Consider the following 12,337-nt stretch of genomic DNA (forward strand, 5'->3'; position numbering starts at 1 on the left):
TTTTTTTCACAAAAAAGGGACTACACCATTTTGAAGCCAGGTAGATGGACTCATGTAGTAAACCAGGGAATCTGGAAACAGGTTAAAAGTACATGCACATTTCTAAACGAGCCAACGTAAATCCCACAACATTATCTTGTTTCATAAAAATCAGAGGCTTTTGTAAAACGTGTTGTGGCCTGAACCAGAACCTGAAATTCACTGCCAATGGTGCTGAAGTGTGTGATGGCAAATATGGATGAATCCATGCACACTGGTTTTCCTAAGATAGCCATGTTCGGAAATCTGTGGGCACACATAACAAAAGAACTTTGTGAAGGCAGACTGCAGCCCATGTGTGGAGAGAATCAGAGGCAGCAAAACTGTTGGACTTTGGTGATCCAGAGTGACCTCTGATGGCCTCTAGAAGCATATTTTTATTATTACCTTTAAAATGACAGCGGCACAAACTAACATTTTTGCAGCACAAACGTTTCATATCATTTTTTTTTTTTTTTGCTCTCTTTAATCTCATCTCTATGTCGTCTGCGTAAAAAATGCACCAACAACAAATCGTACTGTCTTTTGTGCATTATGATTATCTCTGTATACGTTCAAATTGTGGTTTGGAGATGGACAGTGAAGAAATAATTTCTCCTCAAATGTCTTATACCAAAAATAACGAGCCTTTCTTGAAAATTTACGGGTACAAGCTTTCATGGGTGTGAAGTCACCCTGTGATGTCTACCTGTTACCTGTGTTTGTTTTTTCAAAATTAAGTAATTAAAAAAACGTAAGATAAACATCTGTGTGGTTATTGAAGGTAATAAATTTGACAAATGGAATAATTGCAAAATTGGACAAGTTTTCATTAAAATTCATTTTTAATCTAATCTAATCTAATTAAGTGAAATTACACCATGCTTCAAAATAATTGTGCCTTTTCTTGATAATACTTTTTTATTAGCACTCCCCTGAAATACATTTGCAGAGTAAACACAGGGACATTTTAGCTCTTAGGAAATGTAAATAGAAAAGTGACTGTACATTAATAACGCAGTAACAGAGATAAGATTGTACCGTAACAGGTGGGATGTTTGGCCTGCACCACATGTGGAAAACCTGGAAAAATGTATTAATATTCTGAGCTTGACTGGTATATTTCTCTAAAAGTTTAACAAGCATTCTTTCAGATCACATTATAACATTATGGATAATTAGAAATGTACTTTTTGCAATGTTACTATCTTGAAATGACACTGAATAGTGGGAATGACCCAAGGATGGCCTTGATTCTCGATTGACTCCCAGCATTTGCTATAATAGTTTTATGCTTGCCATTCAACAGCATGAAGTCTCTAATCACACATCCATTTACATTTTTATTTTTCTTAAAAAAAGATCAAATCCTTTTGCCATTTTCTCTATTTTCTTTTTTTATTGTGGGTTACTGGGGTTGACAGTGGCTGCAGGAGATGAAGAAACCATCAAAACACTGTAGATCACTGCATCACCTTCATCATCACCCTGAACCTGAAAACAAAGAGAATTGTCGGATACATAAATAAACATAAATTAACACTCTGTTAAAATAAGAGAGATAGAGCTCAACAAATTTTAAAGGTAAGTATGAATTATAATCTCAGCTTGCACACATTACCTATTAATATATCAGTATACAACATAAGCATCTATGAAAGACACGTTACCTGGGCTTTATTCTTGGCTTTCTTTCTGTAGCTGACGGTGGCATAGGAAACTTCATGATCTACCTACACAGCGAAGAGCAAAATATCTCAAAAAGTTTACATGTTTTGACCTCTAACCTCAGGTTTTACAACTCATGGTCTGTCCCACTGTTATTCAGTCTAACTTCCTTATCTTTTATAAGATCTCATTGAGTCGCATGCACTTAACAAGCACATAGAAGAAGAAGTGGTTTTAACTGTGCTCTGACTGTACTGTGGGTGTGGTGTGGGATTTCCCATGCTGGGACTTTTTTAAGTAGCAGTCTGAGTCTCTGTAGAGTTCAAACTCAGTCCCTGGAAAATAGACAGTTACATCTGTTAGAAAACTGTCCTTTATAAAGACAGTTTAGTTCTTGTTAACACTCCTCAGAGATGAGCTGATTTGGTGTTTATTTGTCATTCTTATTTCCTACAACCATTTAAAAAAAAAAAAATATATATATATATATATATATATATATATATATATATATATATATATATATATATATATATATATATTGGGGTTTTTAAAAAAAAAAAACTCACAGTATCTTCATCCGTCTGTGTTTTGTTTGCTGGAAAGACAAAAACAATTAACTGTAACATTTACTGTTAAAAGCACATGTGTTTTAACTTTTGATGTTTTTACCTTTTGTTTTTCTCCATCTGATAACAGATGCAGCTGTTATCAAGAGCAAGACAAAACCCACAGCTGCAACGACGTACCAATGGATAGCTGAAACAAACCCAAAAAACAAACTTAAAACCATTTTCAGTGAATATTTTTTCAAACATTTAAAAAACTTTCTATGTATCTTAAACTAAGTCTACATGACACACAAAATATGCCTAACATTGTGTTCTATTTTAAACTGTGACACTGTTACCATAGCAAAAACAGAAACACACAAAAGCACAATGTGAATCATAGTCACTGCGTTTCAGATGTATGGAAGAAAAACAGTAAGGAGATTTTAGTTCAGACGTGTTATTTTACTTACAGACACATGTTGTTTCTGAAGGTATTTGGCTATTTCTTTTATTTAAATCAGTTTGAACACATAACTTAAAACATGTAAAATCAAAAATAAAATAAATACATCATGCATAAAGTCCTAAGCACAAACTAAATACATCCTTAATCGTTCCATAGGAATTAAGAGAGCAACTTGGAGTCAGATGCTACTAATCAAATGGACTTAACTGATCATCAAGAGTGGGCATTTCTATAGAAGAAGAAACTTTGACAGTTTACAGGTCTGAAGCTCTCGGGTAGGTGTTAACATACAGCAACAACCTTACCAGCATTGGTCTAATTCCACCAAAGTCATATCAAAAAGTCAAAAAGACTGAGCAAGAATAGTTTCTTTGGAAGGGCTGCCAGGAGAAATTATGATAGACTGATATAGTCATAAAAGACTATTACTTCAAGTTAGTGCTGCGAAAGTTGACTCTGTAAGATATTGAATCATGGGGTTTATGCAGTTTTCACAGGACTGAATCGAGCTCTGTGAAAACGTTCTTTTTCATGTGACTGTATACCCATGCATGCAAGTAAAAAGTACATTACTGAATAAATACCTTGGGTATTGGACTGACTGTAGCCTGCTGGATTTTTTCTGGTTGGATTATTTGTCCTTTGTCTGTCACCTGAAATAAAATGAAAAAGACACAACCAACATGTTTTCATCTGTTGTTTAAAATTTTTTTTGCATAAATACAAAAGCAAACAAATAAATGTTTTGGGTGGGTTCAATCATCTTAAACAGTTGATTATTTTGTCTCCTGTTTTCTCACCTGATAGCTGAGGGCTGAAGGTAAACAGCTTCCCTTCTGTATGAGCATCATTCACTTCGCAGTCCAAAAGGTAATCTCTTGATGAGTAAACATGGTGAGACTTGAGTAAAGAGACAGTGGTGGAGCAGCCAGTCTGTAAAGTCACTATTTGACTGTTATCTCTGTCCACAGCTCGACCTTTAAACAGGCACCTCACTGTGTGATGACACTTTTCATATGTCACCACAGAGCAATTTATTGTCACCTTATCATTGTCCTCATGTTCAGTCACTGATGGAGATAACATGAAACAAAGACACCACAAATTCGAAAAATTAATTACTGCTGTCATTATTATTCTAAAAATCGTCCGCCTGAAAATATAATGTAAAATACTCACAGGTGAGTACAGAGAGATCAACCAAAGACTCGCTAACCAGACGTTTGTGTCTGTGCTTTTGAAGGTATCTGTATTGTTTACAGTAGTAAAAACCAACATCCTCGACTGTGAGAGTCTTTATAAGCAGAGAACAGTTTGCTGTAACACTCAGTCTGTCTGATGCATTTTTGGCTTTTTCACCAAGCTGTCCAAAGCTGATCACTTCTATTAGTGTTCTGTTTCTTGAAGCAAAGGTCCACGTAGTCCCATCACAGTTATTCTGCTCATCTATCACATTTATACAAGGCAGAGTGACGTCATCTCCAACTTTCATAAAAATGGTGGTTTCATTTGCAGATACTGTTGAGAATTCTGAAAAGAAATATGAAAACTAGATTAGAATGCAACACTTTTCACAGTCAGAGTGAAGATCATTTTAGACAAAGGTTTATGATAAAGGTTTGGATTGTAATATTTAATTTTACTGCTATTAAAATGTTTCCTGTATTCTTACCTGCAATCTGAATGATTGATATCAGACATAAAAACATTTTACTCCATCTGAGCTCATCCATCGTGCTTCTCTGTCTCACTTCTTTCTTGTTCTCAATCTCGACTGTCACCGTCTCTGAGCTGATGACTCTTCAAGACTGTTTGTATTTCCCGTTATTCATCAGATATCACTTCCTCATCACAACTTTAGCAAATGACCTCAGGAGGTGCATCCCTACAATGCATTGGTGACAGTTATGTGTTTGACATTATATTAAAAAAATGACTGAGGAAGTTGAATGTGTCAAGAGTTTTAGCTAAGATGTTTGTTAGAAAACAAACATCACATAGGAACAAACAGTTGAAGTGTCAAACTCCTGATTCACCTTTTTACTTTTACTTAGTTAAAGAAGTTGAATCATTATTCATCCGTGTGGAGTTGTTGTTGTTTTTTTACACAAGTATCTGTGCTTCTACTTAAGTGACTAATGTGTGCGAGAGGTAAGCTTTTTACAGAATTTCCAAAGACAACCAACATGAGGGAGAGCGTGCACATGTACAAACACACACACTCAGAGGGACAGAAAAAATAGTTTTGTAGTCTACAGGATGCTCACCTCTGGTTTCCAAGGTCAGCAAAACTCAAGTTGCAAAACATGCCTTCCTCAGTTAGAGGATGAATGATGTAACATTAATGGGTAGGTTGTTCATTTATAATATGTTTTGTGTTGTTACCTTTAAAATGAATTATCACATAGTGATATCATAGTGAGGTCACTTACTGAATGAATTTAGTAAACTTCCCTCTCTTTTCATTTAAATATCAAACAAAGGAAAATGAGGTTAAAGGTGTGAAGGCTATTAGTCTTTGCTTATTCTGAGAAAACAGACCATCTTCGTGATCATGTTTGCCACCAAACTTTCCCACTCAAGTCTTTATGTCCACTATTTTTCACACATTTATGTTGTTGTATTTTTTTTTTATTTTTTGAAACAAGTGGCTTTTTTATAAAAATCTTGTCCACTATCAGCTGAGTGGGCTGTGAGAGTTAAAAATGCCAGCAGAAACAGCCTGCTCCTGGTGTTCCAGATTAACTCGTGAGGGTTAGACAAATGTGCCATGGGTCCAGACATTTCTGAACAGGCATCGGCGCAGTTGCCTTTAATGTCCTTTAGCACTGTTGCAGCAGTTTAATGTGTGGGAATATCACCAATTCAAAATCTCTGATTTTTCACATCTAAATATGCAGCAGTAGACTTAAAGATGAAATATTCACAGCGTTTATTTCCTGGTCTGTTGGCAGCGAGAAGCAACATCTGTATCACCATCAGGAGTTAATCTAACACCAGTGAAGCTAAAACACCAGCGTACTGTTTTACTGTTTTCAGACCCCCACTGACCCTAGTCTCACACAATATACACAAATGTAAAAAAACACAATCGAAAACCTTTTACAAATCAAGTTATATTATCATTAGCCATAACAAAATACATCATTACAAACCGGACAACACAGAGTGATGATTTCGGTTAGCTGTCAGCGATTCAAACTTTGACAGGTAGATGTTACAACACTGAACTATGATTGCTGTTGTGTTATTCCAATCTCAGTCATTGCAGAAAATGGCTTAAAAAATAACATCAACATTTCATTTTTTTAATATTATATATTGAAAATTATTATGGTAAAACAAAGAGGTGGACTCTGAGGCAGGCTTTAGCACTGGAATCAGGGAGTATGTGCAAGCTAGAGGGGATTGGGTCTTGCATCTGGGTTTGGAGAGTGATGGAGAAACAGAGCAGGCAGGGATACCAAGACTAAGTATTTGGTCTGGAGGAGACGGCCCGGGACATTTAAAATTAGTGACTGGAAAAATCAAGTGAAAAACAAAGAACTCAAGTAGCATTTTTTTTTGATGGAGACTGAGTGATGCTAAAGACAAACCTAACAACAATCTGAAGAGGAGTGAATTTATGATCAAATGTTTAAAGGCTCTGATTAGGGATTTGAGACATATGTGGCAGCCAAATGGAGCAGGGACGCAGAAGATGAATCTCTCATACTGTCCCACACACAAACAGAGGAGCGAGAGAAAGAGGAAAGGCAGAAGGAGAGATGTTGTGAGTCTGTATTCTTCACATACAAAATGCGATGAGATGACCTTCAGCAGCATTGGTAAACCTAAACAAATACACAAATTGGGGGGTGAGCTTGTGCATTTAAGACAAAGCCTGTTACCTTTAGAGCAGTCATAACAAAAAACATGTGAGATGTGTTATTTTGTGTTATTAAGATTAATATTCTCACCTGGCAATTGGGGGCTGAAAGGAAACGGCTGCACTTTGTTACTGTTCTGATTCATTACATTTAAAAAAATCATACAACTTTAACTTCGATCGTGGTAATGGCCTGTATTCGTATAGCGCTTTACTAGTCCCTAAGGACCCCAAAGCACTTTACACAAGCGGTCATCCACCCATTCACACACTGGTGATGGCAAGCTACATTATAGCCACAGCCACCCTGGGGCGCACTGACAGAGGCGAGGCTGCCGGACACTGGCGCCACCGGGCCCTCTGACCACCACCAGTAGGCAACGGGTGAAGTGTCTTGCCCAAGGACACAACAAACGAGACTGCCCAAGCCGGGGTTTGAACCGGCAACCTTCCAATTACAAGGCAAACTCCCAACTCTTGAGCCAGATGGCTGCAACCAGTTGGGGATGAGTGGATGGAGACCACTTTTCTCTTTATGTAGTTCTTAGGTTTGTCATTTATCAAATCTGACATGTCTAAATTAAGTGTACAAAAACATTATTAATCAAAAAAAATCGATAATTCATGACAAAAGGATGAATGTTTGAGTGACTACCTTTTGAAATATCCTTCACGGCTGTGGTTGTTACTGATGTTGTGCTGCTTACAGTTTTTCTGGCTGGATTCTTTGTTTTGTTTGTCCCAACTAAATAAATGAAAAATCATAATCAAAACATTTTTCAGTTTTTTCATTTGTTGTGGAAAAAAAAGAAAAAGAAATCTGCATCCAAACTTTGTATCCCGCCATTCATGTTCAACAACTGATTGTAATCTCACCAGCTTCCTCACCAGAGGCCTGATGGATAATGGTAAAGAGTACTTTGCTTGTGTTAGTATGAGTTCCTTGACACGTCACTATATTATGATACTAACCCCATGTTTGCCTACTGGTGGTGGTCAGAGGGCCCGGTGGCGCCAGTGTCCGGCAGCCTCGCCTCTGTCAGTGGGCCCCAGGGCAGCTGTGGCTACAATGTAGCTTGCCATCGCCAGTGTGTGAATGTGTGTGTGAATGGGTGAATGACTGAATGTAGTGTGAAGTGCTTTGGGGTCCTTAGGGACTAGAAAAGCGCTATACAAATGCAGGCCATTTACCATTTACCATTATCCCTTGAGACGTTTGAATTGTGAGAATTTCACACAGTGGTGAAGCAGTCAGTCTGTGATCTTTCTGTTAGGTTGTTAGTTCTGTCTACATTGTAACCATTTAACAGCCATTTCACTGTGTGGCGACAGTCCTCATATGTCAGCAGAGAGCAGTTTAACGTCACTTCATCAGTGTCCTTATCTTCAGTTACTGTGACTCCAATACATATACATGTGAGACAAAGATAGCACAGATTAGACAAATTAATCACTATTATGATAATTACTGTTATACTGCAAGGTTATTCTAAAAATGCAGTTTCAGCTCCAAATACAGTGGTATGCAAAAGGTTGGGCACCCCTGATAATTTTAATGATTTTTCTTTATAAATCATTGGTCACACCTCCTCTATTCACCCTGCTCACTCCTCCCCATCCCCAACAATAGCATCCAATACACATTCAACACAAGGCTCCAGTCTGTCTCTCTCAACCACCCAGGTTAGGAGGGAACTGAGGAGGATTAAAGCCAAGAAGGCAGTGGGTCCAGATGGAATCAGCTCAAGGGTGGTCAGGCCCTGCACAGATCAACTGCATGGCGTGATGGAGCACATCTTCAACCTGAGCCTGAGGCTGGGGAGAGTCCCACAGCTCTGGAAAGCCTCCTGTGTTGTACCAGTGCCAAAGACTTCATGTCCCAAGTACCTCAACAGCTACAGGCCGGTGGTTCTGACATCCCACCTGTTTAAGACCCTGACTCAGGTTCGGCCCCTGGTGAGCTCATCACTGGATCCACTTCCGTTTGCCTAACAGCCAGGCATTGGAGTGGATGATGCCGTCATTCACCTCCTACATTGTTCCCTCTCTCACCCGGAGACTGCTGGGAGCACTGTGAGAATCATTTTCTTTGATTTCTCCAGTGCCTTCAACACCATTCTTCTCACAGTCCTGAAGGACAAGCTGGACAACACAGGAGTGGACCATCACCTCACTACATGGATTCTGGACTACCTCACTGACCGACCTCAGTATGTAAGAACTCAGGGCTGTTTGTCGGACAGGCTCGTCTGCAGTACGGGGGCCCCACAGGGAACAGTTCTGGCTCCGTTCCTCTTCACCATCTACACTGCAGACTTCTCCCACAACTCCAACCAGTGCTTCTTTCAGTTCTCTGATGACTCTGCTATATCAGCCTCATCACTGATGGGGATGACAAGGAATACAGAGAACTGACCCATGACTTTGTGGACTGGTGCCAGCAGAACTACCTCCAGATAAACACTAGTGAAACCAAGGAGCTGGTGGTAGACTTCCACAGGCACAAACATCCTCACCTGCAACCACTAAGCATTCAAGGTATGGACATTGAGGCTGTGGACAGCTACCTTGGTGTTTATCTGAACAATAAACTGGACTGGACTCATAATTCAGACGCCCTTTACAGAAAAGGGCAGAGCAGGCTGTACCTACTGCGGAGACTCAGGTCGTTTGGAGTGAAGGGCCCACTCCTGAAGACCTTCTATGACTCTGTGGTGGCCTCAGCCATCTTTTACAGTGTGGTCTGCTGGGGTGGCAGCATCTCTGGTAGGGACAGGAAGAGACTGAACAGGCTGATCAGAAGGGCCAGCTCTGTTCTAGGATGCCCTCTGGACCCAGTGGAGGTGGTGAGTGACAGGAGAATGGTGGCTAAGCTGTCATCCCTGCTGGACAACATCTCCCACCCCATGCAGGAGACTCTGACAGCACTGAGCAGCTCCTTCAGTGGCAGGCTGCGGCACCCAGGGTGTGGGACGGAGAGATTTCGTAGGTGTTTCCTCCCCACTGCTGTCAGACAACAAAGACTTTGCACCTGACCAAACACACACATCCACACATGTGCAATAGCATTAACACTAAGTGCAATACTCTTTTTCTGACAACGTTGTCATACTCAGTATAGTATTTGTATTCTATTTTATTGTATTGTATACAGTATTATATTTTATTCTATTCTATTGTGTACAGTTGTGTATGTTGGGTCTAAACTCAGACCCCGCTGATCTAGGGACTTATTCCCATGAAGGAAAAACACAAGGCAACAGCGGTTGATCGATTTACTTGCGCAAGGGAGGCCTCATCGGTATCTCAGGAACGCACTTCGAATCCTACCACAAAATGACCCCGACTCCAGCCTCCGCTCGCTGCCTTTTATTGGAAAAATAGTTACAATACACAATAGTGTACACAAGCACCTCCCCTCGTACAACCCCCCTTGGTTACAAAGACAATGCACTGTGTGTGTGTGTGTGTGTTTGTGTAAGCATGTGTGTGATAATGTGTGTGTGTGTGTGTCATGGGGGTGCGTTTGTGTGACCTCCTGATCACAACTGTTTCTAACAACATCCTTGGTCATAAAAAGGTAACCCCCCCCCCCCCCCCCCCCCCCCACACACACACACACACCCACACCCAACACATGGCTCAATTCCTGTATTGGTTCACCATACACAACACAGTGAAGCCATAAAAAGGGCAGAAAGCTTACCAAACATCAAACAAACCTTTACATGGGATGTGCTTGTGATAAAACACTACAACCTCACCCCAGAACCTCGAGAGGCTTGGGAGGGGGACAAAGGAATGTCTTGATCCTATAGTTTGAACTAAGACTTTACAAATTTAAGAAACACAATGACACATTCAACAATTTGACTTAACAGTGTACAGTATCTTATTCTTACTCTTATGCTATTCCAGTGTTTTTCTAATTTTTACTATGTAACTTTGCACTGTCCACTTTCTGCTGTAACAAAACAAATTTCCCACGAGTGGGACTAATAAAGGTGATCTTATCTTATCTTATATGCACCTGCCTAATTTTGTTTAAATAACTATTGCACACCTTCTTTAAATCCTATGATCATCATGTCACTTCTCAAATATCATTGTGTTCATCTGCTATATAATATATTTAAATTAAATTGCTCATCCAAACAACCAATGATTTAAAAAGACAAAATGATCAGGGGTGCCCAAACCTTTGCGTACCACTGTTTGGTAAATACTCACATGTGATGACAGCCAGATCAACCAAAAACTCAGAAACTAGATGTTTACGTTCTCCCAGTTTGTACTGCTGACAGTAATAAAAACCAACATCCTCAGCTGTGAGCTTCTTTATAAGCAGAGAACAGTTTGCTGTAACACTCAGTCTGTCTGATTTCATTTGGGCTTTTTTACCAATCTCTCCAAAGGTGATCACTTCTGTTGCTGTTGTGTTTTTTGAAGCAAAGGTCCACGTAGTACCATCACAGTTATTCTGGTCCTCTATCACATTTAGACAAGGTAGAGTGACGTCATCTCCAACTTTAATAAAAATCGAGGTTTCAGTTGCAGATACTGTTGAAATGATGGAGGAGAAACATAAAAATAAATAAAAATAGAATACAGCATTTTTTAGAATCGGATTGAAGACCAATTTAGACACAAGTTAACGAACATGTCCTGAGCTCCCCTCAAACAACAGAGCATGCTCAGCAGTTTACTGTAAAGGTGTTTTCCTGCTATTAAAATGTTTCCCGAATTCTTACCTGCAATCTGAATCACCAGCATCAGACATAAAAACATTTTAATCCATATGAATTCATCCATCGTGCTTCTCTGTCTCATTTCTTTTCTTGACTGTCAACGTTTCTGAACTGATGACTATTTAAGACTGTTTGTACTTCCTGTCACTACTGAGGTGTCACATCCTCTTCACAACTTTAGCAGTTTTCTTTTCATGTTTACATTCCATAGGTGCAGTCTTTCTCATTTTCTCAGAAACGCATGAAGTAATTTGTTTTTATGAAGGGATATTATTGCACAAAGCAATTATAAGACTTACCAAGTGCACATTGTGTCTGTTTTCACAGTGCATTTGTGACAGTGATGTGTTTAATAACCTGAAAAGACGTTGACCGAGGAAGCTGAATCTGTGAAGATTGTTAGTCAAGATAAATGTTTCCATTAATACAGCCCCTCTTTCCTCTAATGTTAGAAAACAGACAGCACAGCAGAACAGACAGTTGTAGTCCCAAAAATACAGTTCAGGTTGTTTACAAGTTAGTTCATTAACAATTAATAAAACAAGAAATAAAAGCTGTTCATAAATCCATACATGATTTTAAACACCTGCTCAGACCTGTAGTTTACAAGTGAGTGGGCCGAGTGGATGGCCTACTGAAAGACTGAGGACCTCTGGTGGATAGAATGGGTAATACATGAATAGAAGTGCTCAGAGCTAAACTGTGACACTTAGAAACTGTGTTCTGCACAAGCAGGGTGCGATTTTTAAAAAATTAAAAGGTAATGTTTTTTTCTTTTGTGACAACACAAAATGTCATCAATTAAAAAGAATATCAGTCAGATATTTCACTACAATAGATTCCTAAAAACAGTCTGCTTTGATGTCTCTGAAGGTTCTCAGTCATCCAGGTCATTGTAGTCTAAGGAGCTTGGAAAGTAAAGCATCTGGACTTCTTTAAGTTGTTTGAAGACGTTTCACCTCTCATCCGAGAAGCTTCTTCAGTTCTAGGGTCAAATGGTGGAGCTTCACCCCTG

General features: G+C 39.3%; 1 protein-coding gene across 2 annotated transcripts; it reads right to left on the reverse strand.

The window, feature by feature from the left end:
• Positions 1–997: 997 nt before the first annotated feature.
• Positions 998–3,615, reverse strand: LOC308397726 (uncharacterized protein). 2 transcript variants are annotated; one of them, XR_013971830.1, is made up of 6 exons: positions 3,507–3,615; positions 3,291–3,359; positions 2,359–2,445; positions 2,256–2,284; positions 1,689–1,751; positions 998–1,512 (listed from the first exon to the last, which is right to left on the reverse strand). XR_013971830.1 is itself a non-coding variant. In XM_080883804.1 (5 exons), the coding sequence occupies exons 1-5, from the start codon at positions 3,397–3,399 to the stop codon at positions 1,417–1,419; spliced, it is 384 nt and encodes a 127-aa protein (XP_080739930.1). In that variant the 5' UTR covers positions 3,400–3,413; the 3' UTR covers positions 998–1,416. The 2 variants fall into 2 exon arrangements, 1 of the variants encoding a protein (XP_080739930.1); XM_080883804.1 differs by lacking the exon at positions 3,507–3,615 and having other exon boundaries at positions 3,291–3,413.
• Between the last annotated feature and the right edge of the window lie 8,722 nt (positions 3,616–12,337).

Source organism: Rhamphochromis sp. 'chilingali' (genome assembly GCF_963969265.1).
Source record: "Rhamphochromis sp. 'chilingali' genome assembly, chromosome: 5".
Taxonomy (NCBI): Eukaryota; Metazoa; Chordata; class Actinopteri; order Cichliformes; family Cichlidae; genus Rhamphochromis; species Rhamphochromis sp. 'chilingali'.